At 32.3% G+C, this 24,662-nt stretch overlaps 2 protein-coding genes across 7 annotated transcripts; one reads left to right on the top strand and one right to left on the bottom strand.

Moving 5' to 3' along the window:
- Positions 1-1,220: 1,220 nt before the first annotated feature.
- LOC106665619 (heterogeneous nuclear ribonucleoprotein U-like protein 1) lies at positions 1,221-19,246 on the bottom strand. Of its 3 annotated transcripts, none has more exons than XM_014392138.2 (19): positions 18,892-19,246; positions 15,136-15,254; positions 14,137-14,370; positions 13,990-14,079; positions 13,843-13,931; positions 11,449-11,525; positions 11,237-11,379; positions 11,019-11,115; positions 10,849-10,961; positions 10,504-10,776; positions 10,325-10,447; positions 10,128-10,256; positions 4,439-4,607; positions 3,862-4,113; positions 3,712-3,802; positions 3,423-3,645; positions 3,088-3,295; positions 1,566-1,699; positions 1,221-1,490 (listed from the first exon to the last, which is right to left on the bottom strand). In XM_014392138.2, the coding sequence occupies exons 1-19, from the start codon at positions 19,016-19,018 to the stop codon at positions 1,389-1,391; spliced, it is 2,793 nt and encodes a 930-aa protein (XP_014247624.1). In that variant the 5' UTR covers positions 19,019-19,246; the 3' UTR covers positions 1,221-1,388. The 3 variants fall into 3 exon arrangements, with proteins under 3 accessions (XP_014247624.1, XP_014247625.1, XP_014247626.1); XM_014392139.2 differs by having other exon boundaries at positions 3,435-3,645; XM_014392140.2 differs by lacking the exons at positions 15,136-15,254; positions 18,892-19,246 and adding an exon at positions 14,847-14,915.
- On the top strand, positions 18,171-24,594 carry LOC106665620 (EF-hand calcium-binding domain-containing protein 2-like). 4 transcript variants are annotated; one of them, XM_014392143.2, is made up of 5 exons: positions 18,182-18,862; positions 21,603-21,716; positions 21,779-21,902; positions 21,975-22,185; positions 24,487-24,594. In XM_014392143.2, the coding sequence occupies exons 1-5, from the start codon at positions 18,766-18,768 to the stop codon at positions 24,493-24,495; spliced, it is 555 nt and encodes a 184-aa protein (XP_014247629.1). In that variant the 5' UTR covers positions 18,182-18,765; the 3' UTR covers positions 24,496-24,594. The 4 variants fall into 4 exon arrangements, with proteins under 4 accessions (XP_014247630.1, XP_014247629.1, XP_014247627.1 ...); XM_014392141.2 differs by having other exon boundaries at positions 18,183-18,862; positions 21,600-21,716; XM_014392145.2 differs by lacking the exon at positions 18,182-18,862 and adding an exon at positions 21,142-21,418 and having other exon boundaries at positions 21,600-21,716.
- Positions 24,595-24,662: the final 68 nt, after the last annotated feature.

Below are 24,662 nucleotides of genomic sequence, written 5' to 3'. Positions count from 1 at the left end.
CAAAATTCTTTTCTTTCCAATTTCTCAACCCATTCTAACCTACTGCTCAAGCCCTCATGCATTCACAAACAGAACTGACGCCTTAATCGATGATGGCCTCGAGACCTTGACGTTTTACTGAATAAGACAATTGTGCATCAGTATCACTTGTCTGCGTCTTCTCAATAATTCTTTTTAAATTCACCCCTTACACTATGCTCTTCAAAAATCCTAAGATCACCTCAGGAAGGGAGGGCAAGGGTCACTGACAAGTGATTTCCATTTTTTTCAACTGAAAGTGATTTTGTTATTTATTAACCCCTCATAATTTGCTTTTCTGAGTATGTTTGGTTATTCTAATTAATTATTTACCCATTTTCATATGATTATGTAATATAAAGGAAAAATATTTTACAAAGTTGAAACAATTTTTATTCAACTACACACCCAAACTGAACAAACATTCCACAGGATGCCTAATTCATTCACTTAGCATTGCCAGGGACACGTTGCATCATATAATTTGTAAGACTGGAAAAACATAATTTAAAAAAAAAAAATTATGCTACTTTTAAGTACCACAGGGAGTGCTAATTTACGTGATAATTGGGTTCCACCATGAACAGCCAAAATGCCAGGCATAAAACAGACGTGTTCATCCCTTAATCCCCTATTAATTCATACAAAACCGGCATCATCTTCACTCATGGTTTTAACTACTTCAGAGAGGAATTATTGGCATTAACTCCCTGGTTTCTCATTGCATGCGTCTTCCACCAGGTGCAGTGCTGACTGTGAAAAAACATACTGTGATCACATTTGTATTATGTACTAATAAATATAGACTACACATAAAATAATTTTCGCTTAATATTATTATATTATTAATTAATAAAATAATATTATAAAATAATTCTTACTGTTTTTTGTTCTCAATTTATCCCGATGTTAAAAATTGGACAAGTAACCAGCCATTAGACATAATTTTAGATTAAATTACCTGCCACCTAATGATAAAATACGGAAGTAAAGGGATATACAGAACAAATATTTATTGAACTAAACAAAAATCTATTTGTTTTAAAATTTACATTTACAATTAACTTGTACTATTTTGTCATAAATAAAAAATACTATAATCAATCAATAAATTTTAATTCAATAGCTTCACACCTTCAACTAAATTGTAAAAATTAATTTATTTAAAAAAAATACATATTCTGTAAGTATTATTTGAATTATTTTTTTTAACTGCACAAAGTCAATCTTAAAATTACATTTATAAATCATTTTATACATATTTTGCCTATAAGAAAATATAGGCAAAAAATTGTCATACCTACAAATTACATTGAGTGAAAATGTAAAGTGTTTGCATACATTTGTGGAATGTCATTTTTTTTTTTTTTTTATTTAGAAGGGGGTGGTTGGGAGGTGTTGGTTGGTCCTGTATTTGGATACCAGTTCGGCCACGCTTGCTGATACGCGCCGAATGTGTTACCTTCACTGTTCTAAAAACCATCGATAAAAATATAGAATATTTAGTGCAAAAACAATTTTATCTAATCTCAAATTTATGGTTTTACCTGCCAATTCTGATTGTAACCGGGGTAACCATACTGCTGCCAATTGCCATATCCACCTGGCTGGTTGTAACCCTGTTGCTGGTTGTATCCACCCTGTTGACCGTACCCACCACCTGTACCTCCTTGGCTGAAGCCTAAGTAACAAAAATGATTTTTTTAGCTTTTTATAACTAGATTATTCGTATTATAGTACTTTTATTATACCACCTGCAGTATAAAATAAACTTTTATATTTAAACAAACAACCTACTTTCTAAAAAGACCTGATGAAAATACTATAAAAATGAAAATGTACGGCTCATATAGGATCTGTCTCGTAGAAGAGGGATCACCCTTGCCTGATTAAGAATACGTGAGTGAGGTTGATACAAGGTAAACTTACTTTTAGGCCAAAGCCCCACTTATGTGTTCAGGATAGGGAAAGATTGCTCAAGTGTCACACTTAATTGAAGAGTGCCATTCATATGCTCCATACAGAGCATGTAGGTTGTAGAGGAATGCCATCCCAATATGAGAATATGTGGACATGGAAGTATTTGAGTCCCTTGTTCTGATTTTTCCAGGTAACAGGGCTGTTTTATTGTATACAGTACAGATAGTATCTTGTTTTGAGTTACATTTTGTATATATTAGTGGTAATCATTATTTGTGTTAGTTGATAATGTTTGTTGAGTTGAAAATGATTTGTAAGTTATTTTTTTAAATAAAGTAAAAAATTTGTAAGTTAAGGGTCGGAACTTTAACTTACGGTGATGAACGCCACATCAATGCCTTGCCCCCTTTTTTTAAGGATTAAAACCAAAAAGACCTGAGCCCCTTTCTTAGCTTTTTAAAAAAGCCCATTTGTAAGTATGTTGGGTTCGAATTCAGGGAGGCCTCCTTCACCTTCAGTGATGAGTGCAGTGACAACGCCTAAACCATTGTGGCCACTGACACCCCAACAGCCATATTTTTATAAACAGGTTAAAGGGGCTCAACACGTCACATACCCAAAGCGTCCTGTCGACCCTCAATTAGATGTTATGTGAAAGATGATGGAGGAATATTGAGTACTCCACCACCCTGAATGAATGGTACGTTTTTAAGAGTCAGGTATATTAATGGGTTTCGATATGGAGACTGCGGTAGGAGTTAAAATGAACTAGCTGTTGATTGCCCTTGGACCCCAACCTTGGTGGCTGGTTGGACGATAAGGGACTAAGTTCTGAGATTACCAATCAATATTTATATTATAAGTGGGGTGGATAATTCTCGATGCCTGCCAATTAGGTTTACTACAGTGGTAATTTACAGAGGGCTGCGAGAAGTGATAGATCAGCATTGTACAGAATATGTATGCATATGCAATGTGTGTGCAGAATTGAGTTTATATAAATCCGTAAAATAAGGTTGCTTTTGCTATCTATTTGTTTTTTAAAATTTTTACTTTATATCTTTTTAAAAAAATATATTCCGTCAACCGCAAAAAAAAACAATTATTGGCAAATTCTTTGATAAAAGTGGTATTTACATAATTGCTGACCTTTAAATGGCTGTTGGTAGTTGCCCCACTGACCCCAATTTTGCTGTTGACCTGAGCTATTCCAAGCCTGTGGCCCGCCAGACTGTGATGACTGTGGTTGGTACTGGCCACCACCACTAGCCCATTGCCCTTGGGCATTATTGGCTGTGGTGACTGTGCCACCAGTGGAGCCCATACTGCTGTTACCTGTTGACTGCCCACCTCTTGGCTGTAAAAAAAATAAGTAAACAATTATACATAAATACATGTAATTAATAAAATTAGTCAAATCCAAGTAAACATTCATATTTTTTATTAAACTACATATTACATAAAGAAAAGAAAAAGTTACCAACCATGTTATTCACCTTTGGTTTTCCTCTTTGGTTGTCCCTGGAATCCCTGAAACTGTTCCCTCCTTGACGGGCAGGAGTGTTAGGACCCCTGTTATTCCTGTCGTAAGTCCCACCCCTTGGAGGACGTTCGAAATCTCTATGACCCCTACCACCCATGCTTCCAGCTCCTCTCCATCCGCCTCCTCTATCGCCACCTTGCCGATAGCCTCCTCCAGAGTGGTTCCTGTGAACAGGACAAAAAATCCAGAGTTAATTTTGACAACTTATTCTTGGAAATGTTTAACTTTACCTGTTGTCCCTCCATCTGTCAGGCCCTCCTCCTCTGGGCGCCCAGTTCCCACCTCGTGGGCCTCCTCTGTCTCCCATACCTCCGCCGCCTCCTAAAAAAAAAGAAGCATAAATTATCAAAATCTTACAATATTAAGTTTTGCTAACATACTCCTGAATCCTCCAGGTGTATGTGGTCCAGGTCCACCTCCTCTTCTGTAATCATGTCTCTGATTTTGATGGTATTCCTGTCTGAACTTTTTGACTGGAGGTCCACCTCCTTGGCCTCCCGGACCCTTCCTTGTGTATCCTTTAGCCGCAGCCTCCTTGTTGAATTTGTGGATCATTTCCTTTGCTTCATTTTCTTGAAGATCGGTATATATTACCTCTTGGAAAAGAGACTTATCGGGAAGTGAGAAGTTTGCTGGAAAATATAACCCAATGCCGTACAATCCTCCAACTGATTATGCTCTCAAAACTTTTAATTAGAAATGATAATAGGATAAACTGTTTCGATATGTGATCAAACCTAAAATTTTGTGAATATTCCACAATATGGTATGAAATTTCATGCAAAAAGTCTTTCTTCATTTTTGTTAAGAGGAAAAGTATAAAGATTGGAATTTTTGGCATGCAATGATGAATTTTGAAGGTGAAATAAAAAGCAAAAGGAGAAAAGGTGTTATAATCATAATAAATATCAGAACTGAATAAAATATTTAAGAGAATATTTCCCTTTCCGTTGTTACCTTTCATTTCCAGTACCGCACTCTCGGGCACATCTTTCTTTTCTTCTTTTTCCATCATTTGTAAGCGAGCTTTGAAATCTTCCTCAGTAGGCACAATTATGACCGCCTTCCGGATGAAACCCTCAAAATTGCGCATTTTGCGCCTTTGTGCAGCCGGATATACATTTGTCTGTGTACGTAAGACATTACGTGAAATACTTTCATTAATCAATTTATCGTGATTTTTTCCTCATTTTTGATTGTTTTTAATAGCCAAATTCATGGCTGCTTATCAATACTTATCAACTAAATACTCACCTAAACAAGATGTCTCTTAATGTAAATTACAAACTATTTCATTATACTATTAAACTAAACAGAATCATAAGTTATTACAGTGTTTGTGATATAAAATTAGCTTAAGTATTAGCACATAACTATTAAATCAATATTAATCAACACTGAAGAATAACAAATACAATGTGTAGAATCCTCCTCCTTTCTTCAATATTTCCTTCAAGGAAATTATTCAAATTCTTCACTTACATTCCATTATTTCTACTTAATAATACTTGCTAACCGTTCTTTCATAATTCCTAGCTCTTCTCCGCAGGCTTGGGTAAATCCTTGGCTAATTTTCATAGGTGGCTTGTAAAATAAAAAGTTTGCTATACTTAAGCAAGTAGAAGAACTTCAATTAAGGCCAAGACCTCACTCCAGGAAATATCTCCTTGAATCGATTTCATTTGTCACTTTCGTTTAAAAAAAAAAAATCTTAAAATTAGCTTAAATTTTAACCTGTTGCCAGAAAGTACTGAGCAACCAAAAAAATAATAATAAGTAAATAAAAAGTTCTACAGTTGTTTTGCTTTAATGAATAATTCTTCTTGAATTAAAACTTTAAACTTAAACTGATGATTTGAGTGATTTGAAAAATCTTAGTATTTATTCCTTAATCTTAAAACTCACCTGGATATTCTTACCGGCAAGGCTTTTGCAAGCCTTTTCCTTCCCTTCCATGTCACCAAAGACTTGCAATAAATTAAATATTATACTCACAACTTTATCTCCTTAATGTTTAAGCCTCCTGAAAATTCGACTTACCAAAACTGTATAAACCTAATTCAAGTAGCTTAACAAACCAAATAGTAATAAGAGTAAAGGTTAATATTTCAATTTTAAATTACAAAAAAGGAAAAATTCAAATATTGTTGTTATTAAAAATTAAACAACTCCAATGATTGTTTTAATAAAAATATTAACCTTTAACATTACATATAACCATACTTTAATATAGGAGCCTTGATAAATACCTAAACAGTGTCTCTCACATAAATATACAACTAATTGACCTTAAAAGCTATTTTCAATACAATTCTAACATAACAAAAATTCTTACACTTTTTACTAGCAAAAATTTCAAATTTACCATAGGCGAGTAATTTACAAAAATGAATTTCTGTGTAATTTAAATATGTTAGACCCAATCTTGAATTGATTATTTCAGAATTAAAACATCTATTTATGTATTAAAAAACTATAGTTCTACTCACTGTTTTTGGCAAAAATTCACATAGCAGGTCGTAACTATTTCTTTGTAATAATTATTTCTAGAATTTTCATAAACAATAATCAAGTATATTTTTGGTTTTTAAGATTTTGACTGATTCTTACATATAATAATCACTGAATTTGATCCTAATAAAAATATTAATTGTTCCTTGTTGGTTACTGTATAAAATATAAATTTTATTTCACAAATAATGCACAACAATTAGTACTTGTTGCTTCAAAATAATCTCTCTTCTCTTTTTGTCTTCTAATTTTTAATCAGACCTTTCTTTGGCCTTTTTGCTCTTGTACAATTTACAGTTAATTTACTGTTTAATGATAAAANGCACCATTTCATTTTCGTATTTATACAGGGTATTTTGTCTGGGGGTTCAGTATTTGAGATGGGGCCGGGGGCCTCCATCATGAAGGATGAGCTAATAAAATAAAACGAAAACGAAGTAGTAATATGATCAGAGTTGAGAAAATAAAAATTATTTGCAGTATATAAAGGAACTGAATATAACACTTCTTGAAATACAAGGAGGATGGGATCAAGTAGATAACGCTCCGATGTTTACTCTTCAGAGGATAAACAACGACTGAAAAGTAAAGTTTATACTTCATCATGATAAAAAAATTAATTCACTGTTATTAGTTTTCAAAACAATGTTAAAAATTGTCTTATTAAAATAATTATTACAATTTAAAAAATAAACAAAGAAAACATTTATATTTAGGTAGTTAAGTAGTAAAAGTACTTATGAGCATTTTTAATTTTAAAGAGTTTGTTTACTGTAAACTGAATATTTTAATTTTCATATGGGAAATAATTAAATCTAATCGATATTATTATTTTAATTTTGGCGTTTAATGTAAGTAACTTTCTCTCAGCCACTCCACAGACCAGAAACATCTTGCAACATTTTCTGCTTTATTTTCTTACTGTTGATTTTGCATTTACAAAGGTTAATGGCACACAAAAATATACCAGTTATATCTAGCATGCACACATTTGTAGTGGATTTGACTGGTATTTTTTTTTTTTTTTTTTTTTGCATATAATGAATATGAAATACAATTTGCCTCAATAAGTTTTTTACAAAATGTTTATTTAATTTTTTTAATGACCTTTAACCACTATGGGTTATTTATTTGCATAAAACATTAACACGTTTGTTACAGTCCCAAGACGATGCAATAGACCCTCCCCATAAATGAACATCGTTCTAGAACGAAGCACCTTATCTAGAAAGCCTCATTGTTGTTTTTTGGGCCAGGTGGGGCTTTAGAATTTGACAATGTTACTGTGAAAATAATTTTTCAATTTGACCTTTTGGACATTTTTACAATTTTTTTAAGAAAAAAATTAAATATTTTCCTCAAAAAGGGTGCTTTTTTCAGTACTTTTTCTTGATGGTAAATACCTTTTTGCCCAAAAAAAAACTTTTATTTGAACGTACAATCAAGGACAGTATGTCGAAAGAATTTATTTCCTCATCTTTTTAGTCTTTCGCTCAATCACAGTTTTAGGGGTTTTTTCTGTTTTTTTATTCATAAATAATTAGTAAGTATGTAAGTACAAATAATTGTAAGTAGTAAATATGGAAATAATTACTAAATTTGTAAATAACTATTTTTTTTACCAAACATTGATTTTATGGATTTTAATATATTTTCAAAACATATTTATATATAAATATGTATATAATAATAATAATATAAAATGTGTTTAATTATTAGCAATACAAATAAATATGACATATAAGTAAGAGTTGTTAGTGTGTCAAACTCTTGGCTCGTAAGTCATGGGTTCAATTCCCACCAAATTTTCTGAGCGCTCCTTTCCCCCTCCTAAAAAAATCAATCTTTCACCATAGCTCATCTCTGGCCATTTGAAAAAATGTAATACAAAAATCAGTAGAAAAAATACAATTAACCTTTTTTTTATTATATATAAAATACGGGCTGGCATACATAAATATTACGCTTGCCCCATCACACAATCACAAACCAGTTGCCACCTAATCCGTGATTTATGACCGCATTAACTGATCATTCGTAACTGATAGAGCACTTTTTTCCAAACTCGGACTCCGTCAGTTTAAGTGGGAAACATCAAAATATTTGTTATTGGAAATGAACTTTTTGTTGATATAATATATTTGTGCATTGTGTCTATTATTAGATGGATACAGATTCCTGGCAATCCAAATCAGGGTTCCACTGGCCTTGAATCTAGATGGATAAATGTACATGGCCAATAAACCCCCTTCAACTGATTTTTTTCTCATCTTTATGATTTTGTTAATTAACTTGTAAAATTCATATAATTAAATCAATATTTTTTTGCATTTTTATTTCGTATAATGTTTTTAGCACTAGAAAGATACATTTTTATTTACAAAAATTTAAAAATGAACATTATTTCAAATAAATTAAAAGTATATTTTCTATTTTATTAAATTGTTATATTCTTTCTTTTTACAAATTTTTCAACTAATATGTGTAAATAAATTCTATTTAAAAGTGCATAACTAAATGATTTTCCTTTTTAAATTTTTACCCGTTATAACAAAGCCCAACAAGGCACGGATGATGGGATCACCATTGTTAATTTTTTACTTTAGACATTACATATAAAAAGTACAATAGGCCACAATCTTAAATATTTCGGGTTTTGCGGTTCCCTAGAATTTGTAGAAGGGTGTAGTAGTATTTGCCGTTTTTCCCCCCTTTAAATCTTAACTCTACATTATGACATATTATACAAAGTTTGGGAAGAAGTTCGTTCTATTTTCCCCCCTAAAAAAATTAATAAATTATATAAAATATTAATATTTTAACGCAACTTTTACTTGTAAATTAAATATTTTAAAAAGAAAATTCATTTTAATATACTATGCTTAATACCTTGCTTCAGAAATTTCCACACCGATAAAATTACGTCTGAATAAAATAGATAATATATTTAGTATGGTTATTTAATAATAATAGCTTAAGGGGCTAAGGTTTAGGTGGTGGTACAGTGCTCATCACTGTAGGTAAAGGCAGCCCTGCATTCAAACCCAACATACATACAAATGGGCTTTTTTTCAAAAACACCAGCACCTCAAGGGTTCATATAACCTCACAGTTGAAATACCCTCGTAAAAAAATAATAATAGTAATAATAATAATGATAGGTTTAAAACGCCCTTAAAAATAATAATAATATAAATATATATTATAGTAATACAACTGTATAAAATATTAAATTAAATTTAGTTTTAGGTTTTTTTTTTTACATTTTTTTTTCTTCCAGTTAATATACAATATAGGGGCTGAATAGTTCACTCACCAAACAAAAATTGTTCATGTCAAAGATGAAATGGATCCCCATCATGGCATTTTTCTATATAAATATGCAGGATAGTTTCTTAAATGATTTTTTAGTTATCTATTATTTGAAACATTAAAAAAAGTTCCATCAGGAGATAAATGCTTCAAAAAATTAAGATGTCTTACAGAGAGAAAGGGTAATACAACTGGTGAACGTGTTAAGCAAAATTTTAATTAAGAGTCATTTACAAACCTAGATAAATAGGTTTCAAAATTGTAAAATATAATTCCACATTTCGAGTGTTTTTACAAATCAGGGATGTAACAAACATGTTAATGAAACCACTATGGGTAATTTAAGCCGCATAAAACCCTTAAATAAACATGGCTATACATTCTTGTTGAATTAAAAATTTAATAAAAATGTACAAATGTATAAACATCTACTATCGAATAATATGATTTTCCATTTTCATCTGTTTTAAGCGATTGCAATAATATAAACAATTGATGTTTTTAAATAATAAAAAAGTGAATCCATTTTGATGTCAGTATCTCAGTATCGTAGGTATCTATCCAAATGTGGATGCTTTCCTCCTTTTTTTCTTTTTTTTAAACTTAAGTAAAACCTATTTTGACCTTATAACTTAATGTACATAAATATTGCAAATAGTGATGCTCAACACAGCAATACCTTATTTAATTAAATAGAACAAATCCCCTTATTGAACTATTTAAAACTAAATAAAATACAAGTTAATTGTAAGTAGTATGAGAGACAAACTGTTTAAGTAACTGAATCAAGGAAAATTTTTAAGTGGTAGAAGTCAATTCTTACCTGATCAAGTATGTAATTTCTCCTCCGGTGACAGCCCACATCCATGAGGCGGACCAAGCACTTGGTACACTTTTCAATCAGCACATCCCACCGGCCGCTGTAGTTAGCTTTTCTCGGTAGACCCATGACCTTTGTAAAATATGGATGTAAGCAACTCAATTCATATTGGGTAATATTTAGGTGAAGAAAATAATTACCTTCATTTTATCAATTAGAGCGTTTGTGCCAAGGATGTTAAAATGTTTGTCAGGATTGGCCATGCTGTATTTATCAGCCCAGTATGTTTTGCCGCAACCGGGAAGTCCACACATCATGATCATCTAAAGTATTTATTCTAGTAAAATAAATTCTTGACATTTGATGTTTAATAACTTACTTCACAGTCACTTCGTTTCTCTGGTCTTTTAGGCCCAGCGACTGCATTCTCTACGGGGAATTTGCCGACAAATGTATAATCAGGTTTCACATCAGTCCAAGGATCCGACTGGCCAAAGTTCACCTCGAATTTGACATTTTTTGTCAGAACGTGTGGAGCGAGGGCCCACTTATTTCCCTTGTTGTCTGAGTCCGGAATGGGTACCCTGAAGGCTTCACCAAATTTCTCATCATTCACATCAAAACTTATGACATACTCTTGATCAGTGAATTCCTACACAAAAGATTTTATTAATAAATAAATTTAATTATAGTTACAATTGTTTGAATTGGAAATGTTCTTCACCAAGTAAGCAGTTACAACATCCCCGACAGCAAAAGACTTTCCATAATTTGAAAATTTACAATTTTCAGCAACTTTTCCTGTACCACCAAAGCCATAAGAAAATTGTTCTTCACCTATAACAAAAATTCTTGTTTAAAAACTTTTTTTTATTAAAAAATCTACCATCATACCTAACTGAAGTGATGTGTGCAATGCTGACCATCCCACTCGTAATACGTTGGGATTTGGTTCATCTTCCAAATGTGAAATATTGCAGTTTTCTTTAAGCTAAAACCAAATACAATTTTTGTAAACTAAAATATCATCTTCGATATCAATAACACTTTAATCATTTAGATATTCAGAAAATAGTATATATTTAATAAATGACTTGTTTGCTAAAACATACTCGAACTTGAAAGCACAGTTTTCCAGTGGTATAAGCATGGGTTCCTCTGACACCCGCCCAGATGTAACCGAAGCCACCGTCACTCATGGGAGTCGCTTCCATAAAAGAGTTTGTATCAATCACTAAATTCAGATCAGAATCATCTGAAAAAGTTAAGTTCAAAGAATTTCCATTTGAAAACGTTTCAAGTTATATAAGGATGAAATACTTACACCAACTTAAAGTCACATCTGTATCTTTGATATCCGGCTCATCTTCTTTAATAGGCTTGACTGGAGTATGTTGATCCCTGATTTGGACAAATACAAATCATTAATACATTTTTTTATTATATATATAATACGAAAGGGAAAAAGGGAAGTTAAAATTTTTAATAAATTTATACTAGATAATTCATCATTAGGTTTGTTCTAATACACGATACACGAAGTGGCAAACTAATCCGTGATTTGATAACTGCACATGCCCGAACATCAACTAATCACAGATTCTTAATTCTGTTGGAACGCTTTTTTAATCTCAAGACACCTACAGCCAAATAATCTATATGGTTTGAGGGTTATAAACATCAAAACGTTTTGAATTGTAAACAGAATTTGGGAACGAAAATATTCTAAAAATTGTTGGTTACCCTATTCACCGTGCTCACCATTTGTTTATATTGTAATAAAACAGTGAGACTCATAAGAAAAAAAATTCCACAATGGGGTAGGGGGGAGCTTGAAATGGAGGAGCCCACCAGAAAGCTGGGGGGGGTTGATGGTGGCAAGGGCAAGACAGCGTAGTGAACAGCCAGGGCAATCAAGAGGAGAGGGGCTGGCTGGTGAGGACACGAGAGTTTGTAAGAAAAAAAAAATTTCTGGACATTATGAATAGTTTTTCGTCGCATCTCGAGAGAGTCCGAGTAAACCACAAAGATCACCGAGGAGTTATAGAGTATCCAGAGTGTCAAGTGCAACGGTGAAAATTAGGCCAGACTTTTTTCTTTTTTTAAATATAAGTAGTTTTGATTAGTTTTATGTATTATTATTATTGTTTTTATGTGATTTTGCAAACTGGGATTTAAGTTTTAAGTTACATATATATATTACACAGGGCGGGCGACCAGGACCCGAGGGGTTAAAAGCCTGAGTAGGCCCGTACCCCATCCCTAGAAGGTCCGGGACCTGGTCGGCTCACGAGTCCTGTATAAACCTATTGGACCTATTCACAAACCCCAGGATTGTGGACCATTTTATCCTGGGGAGTGTTTTGGTTATNGGTGTGGTGTTTGTTATCACTTCCAAAGCTAGGGTTGGTGTAGTGGGAAAAGCTCCCGTCATCATCATACAACCTAGTCTTTGGAATGACCTTAGCTTGTTAATAGCCCCTTTGTTTTCTAACCCATTCCACCAAACTAGGGCTGCAAATAGAAATCTTGGTAGTATGATGAAAGTTTTAAGTTACACTGTTAAAGTTAAGTTAATAAGTTTCTGTTTATTTTACTTTATTTTGAATTTTCATTCAAGCCTCATTATTTTGTAGAGAAAAAAATAGTGTGGCACCTGTTATATGTACAGCCTCACGAATTTCTCCGCTAAGTACCCATAACTTGGGTTGATTGCCACGGAAACCGTGACAATATTCAGTTGTAAATAGAGCCATGATTTGTATGCAATTGCATGTTCTTTTTCCTAATACTTACAATCATGAAATTTACAACCAAATATTTACCGTATCATATCTTAGTAGAACAAGTTCAAATTTTATTCTTCATGCTTCAATAATATTGCACATACATATTTACGTATTTGAAGAATATTGTTATTTCATTTTTTTTTATTTCTTAGAAAAATAAAAATAAATTAGGAAACTAAGAACATAAGAGGAAAAAGATGAGAGCTTAAAATGTTGTTTGGATTTGTTAACTTTCCAGAAACAGGCACAACAAACTGACACGACAGACAAATCAGCATCTTATTTGAAAATCAAATTTACAATATTTATGGGTGTATTTTTCCTCTTTCTGAAAATTTATTTTCCTAAAGTAATGGTGCTGTGGAAGGAGATACAGGCAGCAATGTCATTTGAAATACAGTGTCAGACCTCTTTCTAATTATATGATTTTTTATGTGACTGAAATTTTTTATTTGATTTCCTTTCAAAATGATTATGTACTAGACCAAAAAAAGATTTATTAAAAAAATTATTAGCCAGGTAATGTCTGACATTCATCCTGCATTTTTTAAATATTTTTATAGTAAATTATAAAATTATATTTGAGGGATTTTTACTGCATAAATATAGCATATATGAAGATTTTTATTTCATATAAATCTGGGCTCTAGTTATAAGAAATTTGCAATTTGACGAGAGCAAAAGCACGGGGAAATATTTGCAAAATCCTCAGACATTCTGAGGGTAAAAAAACAGTTATAAATGATAAATATGAAGAACGGTCAACTGACAGTTTGAGATTGGGTTGGAGTTGGAACAAACCCCACTATTAAAACGAAAAAAATGAAATATTTAATAATGCAATTTATTTTAACCGTGCGTATTGTTTTTAAAAATCTATTAGTCAGAACTAGTCACAAAAAGATTAAGACAATTTATAAATTACTCACCTTCTCGGACTTGGTGACCGCTTGCGTTTACGGTCTTCCCGTTTCTCAGTCTTAACTTCATTATTTTTAGATTCACTTTTCCCTTCGACCTAAATTGATTTAATATTAAAAATAAAATAGATGATGAATTAAAATTATTGTAATCACCTTCACTTCCATGGGTTCGGCTTTTATTTCAAAGCCTTCTTTTAAGGATCCGTTTAAGTTGTCTTTCACGTTATCACTTCTTTTATCGCCCTAACAATAAATATAAGGTATAAGTGAAAAATAAAATAACAAGACGAAAAATTGTACCTCTAATTTTACGTTTTCCGGGGGGGTTTCATCCACATCCATGGATCCAGCTTTTGGAGGGAGGTCTTCATTTTTCTGGGAGGATTGTGTCTCTGATTTAGATTTAGCCTCTGCATCTTGGTTGGCTGGTGATGCTGGCACCTGTTTTACAGGCGACGCCTGGGAAGATGGTGGTTTTACAGGAGATGTAGCTGTTGGCTGATCATTTTCTGGTTGACAATCTTCTGCCTGAACCTAAAAAATAAATCAAATTGTCGATACAAAACAATAAAATCAATTATTCATCTTCAATTCCTACTTTTTTCCAATTATAAAAAAAATTATAATTTCATTAATTAAAAATATTGGCTAATGTTCGCTCTCAGTAACTTTTTGTTTATTTATTTTTTAATTAGGCAAATTTATAAACACAAATCAACAGTATTATAACAGCTGATAAACGTTTTAATCCTAATTTAATTCTCATTATTATTTCCATTTTGTTAAACAGACATACATTAACACTAGATACCATGTATTCAATGATGTAACTGATAGAGAGAATATAGGAGAAATAAATTGGTTAAGAATTAAAATTTTGTGGATGGACGGTGTAAATAGTGGTAGGTTAACACTGAACGACATATTTGTAAAGTATTAATTCATTTTCTTCCCTTTAATACTTTTTATTCCCAAGTTTTAAGATAATCAAAATAAAATCCCATATTTACCATTTTTGTCATATCAGAAGAAACTTCAAAAAGAAATAATAAAGTCTAATAAAAAAAAAAAACACTTCTTTTTTTTAAATAAGTTTCTATTAAAGAAAAACTTAAAAAGATGTCAGCTGAGAAGAAAAAAAAGGAAGTGATTAATATAATATGCTAGTACTGTATTGAGATGAAGATTTTTCTATTTTTACTCATTTTATTCTTAATCAAGTACTTTAAATATTTTTATATTTATAAAGTTAAGAATAAATTTATCGTAAAAATAAAATAAAAAACTGTAGACACCCACTTCTTCATCATCCTTAGCATCATCCTCCTGATTCAAGTTCTCGTCGTCATCATTGTTCTCTTCTGTCCCCTTATCAGGAGTCTGAGCTGGCTGAGAAACTTCATGTTTACCATCAGAACCTAAAATAAATAAGACAATTAAATGTTTGCAATAATTTTCAGAATGATTGTTGATACTTGTTCCAATTATTTGGCGTACTGATAAGTTTAAACATTTTAAAAGTTTTGAAATATTACAAAAGAACTTAAGCATCAGCCTCTCGGTTCGATTCCTAACATTGCCCCTTTGAATTTTACTTTATGGAGACCCTCATCCACAATATGTTCGTACTTGGATATATTTAACTAAATAAAAATATAAATACTACAGGCAAAATAGGATTTTTGATTAAATTTAAACATAGGGAAAAAATTACAGTTTAACCAAACTCAGATGATACAAAAGTGCCTTTTTTGTTCTATCTACAAGTATGGCAACCACGGTAGAAACAAAACAAAAAACAAAGCCAGGATCAAATAGTGATAGCAGTTAACCAAATTTAGAATTTACATAAAAAGCAAATGAGATAAACTGAATATCCTCAAATGTTTTCAGAAAAGTTTTAATATAGCAATTTCATAACTATATTAAATTTCTGAGCATTTGTGTGAACTCAATTCATCTTGAGATTAATCATATCATTTCATTTGAACATTAACAAAAGAAAGAAAAAACATGCCTTTTTCTTTTTAAAAACGATTATTAATCAAGTTTGTTTTGCCAAAGTTTAGCCATCATTACTGATTGTTGCTAAGCATTTCTTTTGCTGCCTACCCCGAGCTGATTTAGGCTGTCAGAAGCGTTTCATCCACAGAAACAGAAGGCCGAAATATTATAATTGCACCATGAGTGTCAAAAAAAAAAAAACACATCAGAACACTACACGGCTCAACACTACCTAGACCGTTTAAAATTTAAAATAATAAATGAGTTAGATTTTAAACTAGTTAAATTTTTACCTGAAACAGACATTTTATCAAGATTATTCTTTTTGATTTTTTTTTTTCAATTATGCATCGGCAATCCCAAGCTAATTTTAACCACATTAATGAGTAATTGATCTCTTTGATATCATCTGTCACCCAAAGGCAAAAGCTTTAATCCAAGAATGACCAACGACGAAAATACATGGACTGTTACTAGAAAATTAATGCCATGCACCAGCCAACTTAAGACTGAAACATAATAGGCCGCAAAACTCACTTGACGATAACTGAATAGTGAAATTCTTCCTTAGCCTTTCTTATAAAAAAAGCTACTCGGCCTTTCTCTGATAAGAACCGTGTTTATCATGTGAAATGGTTAACACACTAAAATAAAAATCGGTTGAGTGCTGTGAACCTATTTGGGTTCCCTACTTTGAGAACTGTATTTGAGGAAATTTGAAATCGCCTCTTAAAGAAGTAAGTGAATCTGTAGACAATTTAAGATTGATTTGCCCTGATGATCACCTTAAAATAGATCGAAAGCTTGGCAGTAACAAATGAATTTGCTTTTTTCTTCAAGACCGTACCTTGACCCAAACTGTTCATGGGACAAACTTAAGTATCTGTTTGTTTCACCTAAAGTTTACAATAAATAATCAGTGATTTTGTCATTTCTAATCATTTCGGTCCACCTATCCATGCTATTCTGGTAAGCGAACTACTGATTAATCACTTCACAGTCCACAGGAGGAAATCTAATAATTTGTTAGATTCGTGAGGAGCAGTCAAGAATGAGGTAGTTTAGAAAAACACCTTTTTCATCCCCCCCCCTGATGTTTCGACCTTTATTCAGGTCACCTTCAGGGTATAAAGTGTGGTGCTATTCTTGTGGTATCACATTGGTGTCGGGTAAAATTGTTGATGACAACAAAAATTATGTATGAAAGGACACAATTGACAATAACAGCACTGACTGTCCAATGAAAATGGCAAAATGACAATATGCTTCTGAAGAACAAAACCAGGCAAACAGACCAAACAAGAATGATCAGGGACCAACTTGTCTGTTTGTTTCACCTCACATTTACAATAAATAATCATGGTTTTGTCATTTCTTATCATTTCGATCCATCTATCCATGTTTTGGTAAGTCAGACACATTTTGGAAAACAAAACATTCATTACCCATAGACCACAAGAGTGCTTTTTTTTACTTTTTCCCACTTTTCGCTATAACTATTTACCACAATTTAAACTATCCTGAAGACTGGTTGTAGTTGAATTGGCCTTGCCACTGTCACTCAAATTTGTAATATGTACAACAGTAATGAATTGTTTAATAAAAATGTATATAAGTTTTTAAAAAAACACAAATCTCTTAATCTAAGTTTTTTTTGCCCTGTGTTTTCACATCTGCTAAGATAATTATAAGTTAATCTAATTAATAAGTTAAAATAATTAATAAATCTAAGTTAATTTATATCAATTTTACTACTTTGATTAGATTTTTCATTCCCCTTTCTTTTATTTAGTTTTTATCTGTAAAACTAATATTAAACGATGGGAAGAATAATTAATTGATAGAAGTTAATGTTACATTAATATTCAAACAATCTAACCAGTTTAGGTTGTCTAATTTTCATATTTTTTATAATGATTATTTGGAGACCATGAGATTCGGTCTGGCCATGATGTAGGTTTAGAAAATCATTTATTTTGAACTGCCAACGTTTTGATCTTTATTGTACTTACATTATTGTCTTATTGTTTACATTATAAAAATACATGTAAGATGTGAATACGAGTTTATACAATGATGTCCACAATATAGAAATTTTAGGTTTAATCAAAGTATTTGTACTCACTCGAAGTGTTTTCTGTGTAGATGTATCACTGTTGTGTGTCGTGTTGAGAGTGTTAGTGAGATATTAATTCAACACAACCGTGACACATCTACACAGAAAACACACTTTCTGTGTTTAGAAAATGTTTTCTAAACCTACATAACACAAGACCGCATCTCACGATTTCCAAATAATCATTAATTAACGGTCACTAAATACTATATAAAATACTAAAAAAATACAACGTAGTTTTATAATATTGTTTATGTGCATAGGCTTGACATAGACAGAGGTTTTTATCACGTGCATTAGGCTTGCCATTACTGAATTGGAAAAACGATAAAATTGGTTTGATAATAAAATTCTTCTGAAATAACAAAAAATATAGTCTTGATTGGGGAAAATAAAATATGATGAAATTAATCAGATTAGTTCTTAGTATAACACCCGGGCCTATCACCATGGTTACATTTTCATTGATACGGGGCCCGATGTAAAATCGCGTGGAGCCTTACGCCAATTTTCAACGGATGAGACCAAAATTGGACGGAAAAACACGTGACGGTCAATTTCGGATCGACTATATATTGATCTGAGGGCAAACGAGGTCGAGTTTGGAAAGAGGCGGAACGATGGCGTTTGGCGGGATCGGACGGAAAATAAACAGAACGTCCGTTTTGACCTTTTGACCCGCGCCGAGGAACGGCGTGTTCGGCGAAGACGGGGAAACGTGCCAGAACCGAGTCTCGTCCGGTTTTTCAAGACTCGAGAATATCAGAAGAAAGCCGGCTTCGCAAGTCAGTCAATAAGAATCGGCAAATATGGCGGCAAACGGCCGACGTGTTTCGTACGGCGACAAGGGAAATCCAAGAGGCGTTCAAAACGGAAAAAAAAGGACGAGAGAAGCGTGCAAGATAGGTTTAAACTATTTAATCTGATTTAATTACCCTTTTCTTCCTCTTCCAGAGCTTTTTCCAGCCTTTCGACGAGAGCGGCCTTGTTACCTTTGGTGTCGAGACCGCGGGAAGAGAGCTCGGCCCTCAGCTCGACCACTTTGAGCTTCGAGGGAATCATTTCTGAACTGTTTTACGCCGGTTGGGACTGATGCGGAAACGAGTTACAATCAAAGGCGACGCTTTTAATCATGGAATATCGCGTGGCCCGTGTCAAAAACGCCTTTTTCGCCGGTCTCGGAGGAAACGCGCACACAAACAAACCAAGCGACTGGCGTGCCGTGTGAAAACAGCAAAACTGATTCGACGCGCTGCCAACGCCCGCTCGGCAAAATTCCCGGCTGCTTGCTCAATTTTCCCACCTACGACTTTCAAACTTAAAATAATCAAACGTTCAGCAATTTAAGCAATTCAATAATATTATTGACCTGATAAAAAAAAATTCAAGATTGCAAAGGATTACATTTTTCTTTAATTTCGGAGGGGGTTAATGCAAGGGGCGGTCAGGGTGAACCCTTTATCCTAGAAAATTTAAAATATTAAACCAAAATTTATTTTGTCACGAACTGTTTGGAAGAGGGCAAGTACTCGGCAAGTACTTTCTAGGTCTGAGCAAAGTGATTGTGTTTCACATAAGATGTTCAAAACTATATTAAAAATGCTGTATAATTTTTCTGATTCAGCGATAAAATTGATGATCTTAATTGTCAAACAGGATACAATGAGTTAAATATAACCAAAAATTTTCTGATTTTGAAAATATCAACATGGGAGTTACGCAAGGATCTGTATTGGGTCCTATAATCTACTTTATTTCACAAATGATCACCACTTAAATGATGACTAAATACAATCATTGATATCAGACATTCAATTGTGCTAATTTAATTTATATATATACTCCTATCTAGCAATGGCAATGTGTACTCCAAATAATGCATTAAATGACACTTTTTATTAACCCCTAGGCAATGCCGGGTTGTAAGCTAGTAACAAATAAGAACAATTCAAATGAATTGAAAAAATGGGTTGTGTCTCAGTAAAAATAAAACACTAAGCCTAACGGACCTCTCAGAACTCCCAACAAATCCTGATTTAGTCAGCCTATTAGGCATTGAAATAGATCCCGAACTAAACTGGACTGCCCACTGTACAGATATAGTAAAAAAATTAAATTCAAATATAATTTTATTGAGATGCCTAGCTAAACAGATATCAAGTGTAAAACTACTAAAAGCATATCTTTTACTCCCTATTGGTGTGGCGACATGCTCCATCAGCAGGAAAAAAATTTGCTACCGAAAGAAAAGCAGAGTTCTTTCAAAACTAAAATAGAGAGACGACTGCAGGCAAGCTTTCATTGATTTAATAATTTTGTCTCCCCCCTTTATTCATATTCTAAAGTGTATCACATGCGTTAATAATAAATAAGTTAATAACCTTTATAAATTTAAAAGAGTAACTATCTTACATGATCATGAAACTTGATCTCATAAAAAACTGAAAGTTGCTCAAAATAGTACAAAATATTGGATGGTGAAATATAATATAATATTATGTCATTTGATGAAATATTAAAATAATATAATACTCTCAACACGACACACAAGAATGGCAATTACGCAGAAAACAAACACTTTGAGTCCTGAAGATGATCTCAATAAAGATCGAAATGTTGGCATGATAAAGAAAATGTTTTTCTGAAAACTACATCTCACCAGACCGCATCTCACGATTTCTGAAAAATCATCAACAAATGGTCTCTAATCACCGCACAGTATAATACTGTACCTGACAAATTAAAACACTTAAGTAAAAACAAGCTAAGGGAAGTAATTTATTAGTATCTGATCACACATGCCTTTTATAGTGCAGATAAATTTTTAGTATGTTTTAAATCATATTGTGTTATCCTAAATTTCTTTATATATTTATTTATTGTAAAATATTTATTTACATACCACTGTTATAAACTGAAGTTTATATGAAATATAAAGCTACAGCTCTAACCACTTATAAACTTAGTTTCATTTATTTATTTATAATAATTTGCGGTTTAATCCTTCCACATAAATGAAAAAGAAAAAAAAACAGTCTGGTTTCTAATACAAAACAATAAATAAAACTAAACATAAGTTAAAGGCAAATAATTTAACAATAGTATAATGAACAAAAGTGCAAACAAAATGAATAAATGAGATGAACAACATAATAAAAAAGAATGTAAAGAAAAATTAAAATATAACACTAAACATCATGTTTTAAAATATTTAACAAAGAAAATATCGGTGTCACTAGGCAGTGATAGATATCTTTGAATTATGTCTATTAGATTATGATAAATGTAATCTTGGAGTACTTTCTGCTAAAAATAACTTATGAGACCTCTAACATTAATGAATATCATTTTTAAAGGTAGCGTTTTACAAATTTGATTTGTTGCTATGGTTACTTTAACTCACCCCTATAATATCTGCCAGAATGGAAAAGGCAGATGGGATTATCTCTGAATCTCCAACCAGTAATTCTTCTTTATTTCACCGTTTTAATATAATAATACTCAGTTTCGTAGATTTCAGATTTTTTTTTTGTATTCTATAAAATCATTATTAACTTCATTACAAATTAATATACTATTTTAAAAACTGTAATTGTTCTGTTTAATATAAATCTAACTATTTGTCATTATAACTTTTTTCCAGAAGAGTCCTATAACCAGGATATCGAGAAAAGAATTACAGAAGCATTTGAAGTGTTTGACCATGCTGGAAATAAAACTGTCGATGTTCGTGAAATAGGGACAATTTTGCGTTCATTAGGTATTAAAAAAGATTATTAAATATACACAACTCAACATACTTATTGCCCATTTTGTACCCAGGCTGTGTCCCAAGCGAGGCAGAAATTCAAGAATTGATAGTGAACGTCGAAGATCAAGAAAATGCCGGTAGTGTCCACCTTGACAGATTCCTCCCTTATGTGAAAGGAATTATAAATGAATACAAGTATGAGGTTATTTTTTGTTTAAAAAAATATTTGAAATAAAAATGAAATCAGCTGTGCATTTATTGCTCTAGATTGCAGCCAGCAACAGCAGAAGATCTGCTTAAGGCATTTCATACGCTTGATCAAGAAGGGCTGGGCTACATTACCAAAGAATACATGACAAAAGCTCTCATGGAAGGCCGGGAGCCTTTTACCCAAGAAGAAATTGATGAAATGATGGATGTTGCAGTCGATCCTAGAACTGGAACCATCAACTATGAAATGTACATCAATCAAATTATGGTATAATTTTTCATTTATTTATTGTTGTAATAGTCAAAAATTAATAAAAGGTCAAATAGGGATCCATTGCGAACTGTATAGGTCTATTGTGGAACCCCTAAGATTAAAGCTATAGAAAACGCATTTTCCTACAAAGCTAAGCACTTTCCTAGCTTTTTCTTGCACACTTCTATTAGTGTAAGAATTGCCTTACAAAGTTTCTTTACTATATATGGACTAGTGTCATACGTTCACGATGGAATGTGCCTAAGTCTCTGGTTTCTTTCATTGTCAGCATGGTTCTGTCTCAGCTTTACCCATCTTCTTTAGATGTTAGTTAAGAGGGCATTGACCAGTATAGAGTCATATCGTTTTCCCCAAATCTGCCTGCTGAGAGAGAGGAGTTTTTGCTCCATCTTTTTTAAGACTTTACCTCTTACCTTTCCCATAACTGGCACTTTCATCTAGTGGTTGACTTGTTTTCCTCTTACTTTGTCAAGTGCCGTTATAGCCAACCATTTATTTTAATTCTCTCTAGAATTGTGTGGTGTTTAGTGACCGTTAGTTAATGATTATTTGGAGATCGTTCAGATGAAATAATCAATCTCGCTAGAATTTCATGATGGCTTCTCCTTAAATATGTTTTTATTTCTTTATCTCAGGAGTCTATTTCCAGTCGCGATGGTCACATGAATGTGTAACAGAGGGAGACCACTTTATATAGACCACTATATCCTTTTATATTTTCGATAATTTGTATGTGAACATTATCTAAGAATTGCAAAACATGTAAAATTATAAATGCAGGCAAAACAAAGCCCTGAAGATGATCTCAGTAAAGATGGAAACATTGGCACGATAAAGAAAACGTTTTTCTAAATCTACATCATGCCAGACCGCATCTTACAATCTCTAAATAATCATTAATTAACGGTCACTAAATATTATACATTTCTACACGAACTGTTGAGTGAGATTTTTTGTGGTTTTCTTCAAGATGATGAACACATCGTAGTTTTATCATCTCCAATCATCCTGATCTGCCTATACTCACTAATCTAATCACAATTACTGATTGTCCAAATGTGGAACTCATCTGACAGACACACCCAAGCAAGGATAGACAGGGCAAGATGATCAAAGAGGATCCAGTTACAAAGTTTTTAATGATTTACAAAAAGCAGGCTGATAGCCTAATTTAAAAAAAAACCTGTTTTAAAAAATATTAAACTCTCATAACAACCTTTAATCATTGGTGCAACAAAAGGTGGCTCAGGATTTTAGGTAATGTTTGATAGCATTTTATCGAGGAAAAACCTATTGAGCTACATGTTCATCACCTCAACACTTTATTTTATTATTTAAATCCATATCAAAAATGTCAAAAAGCAAGGCGTTGAAGACTTGCAAAAGGGCCTGTAGTAGCCAAGTGGTGTTAAGCTGGGTTTCCATTGCGTGAAACACTGTCAACCATTTCCATGAGGTGAAACAAGGTGAGCCATCTGCAGCATGCTGTTTGTAACTTCACCAACTGCTGCATCAGAGTTTGCTATCATGATGATACTTTCTGATGTACTTCTTATCTTTTTCCCATTTAGATGCTCATTTCCTTCTATTCTTTTTCACCCTCGTTCTTCTTATGGTGAGTTTTATCTTTAGCATCCCACAAAAATCAGTAGCTGTGATACATTCAGATAAGTCAAATACAGTCCTCCTGGTTCATTATCATACTCGAGACAAGTATGTTTACATAGATAAGAAAAACCTGGCTGGTCCTGGCTAGATATCCACAACACCAGAAAATTTTTGTGAATGATTTTTGCACAGAGGAAACTCAGCTTTAGACTCTCGATTTAGGTCCTGTGGTTGTTGGTTCGATTCTCACTGTTGCCTGGAATTTTCTATCGCCTTCTCCTTCACCATATACATCAACCAGCACAAGTACCTTTCTCTGAACCTAATATGAAAAATGCCCATTTAAAAAAAATGATAAAAAAAAGAATATTTGCCAAAGAAAAATACTTGAAATTTGAAAGCCAACAAGGATGTCTAAGTAGTTTTTATGCAGGCTTATTAGTATAATTAATTAGTTGAAAACAATGTTAATGTAAACAAAATCAAATTCTTCATTCCTATCAAGAAATAAAAAGAATCTTGTAAAATTGTGGTTTTGGGAATTAAAATTTACTTATCTCAATATTTAGTATTTATTACAGCATTTATTAATTATTATATTATTTATTTAAAATGTTAAAATATATACATAAAAATAATTTGGTCATTGTTAATATATAATATATATATATTTTTTTTAAATTTCAGATTGATTAAGAAGACTTTCTTTTCTGCATAAAACAACATGAAAATAATGGATTGTTAGTTGATAAATTGCTGTCATATCTTACTATCTCAAATAAATAAAAGCCAAGCTAAATGTTATATGTAATTATATTTTCATAAAACAAAACTCATTGGTTAATTGTAATCATTGAAATAAA

This window comes from Cimex lectularius, unplaced genomic scaffold, assembly GCF_000648675.2.
Source record: "Cimex lectularius strain Harlan isolate CLEC.00 unplaced genomic scaffold, Clec_2.1 scaffold324, whole genome shotgun sequence".
NCBI classification, from domain to species: Eukaryota; Metazoa; Arthropoda; class Insecta; order Hemiptera; family Cimicidae; genus Cimex; species Cimex lectularius.
Note: the sequence above shows the minus strand (reverse complement) of the source record. Positions and strands in the feature narration are given on the sequence as shown.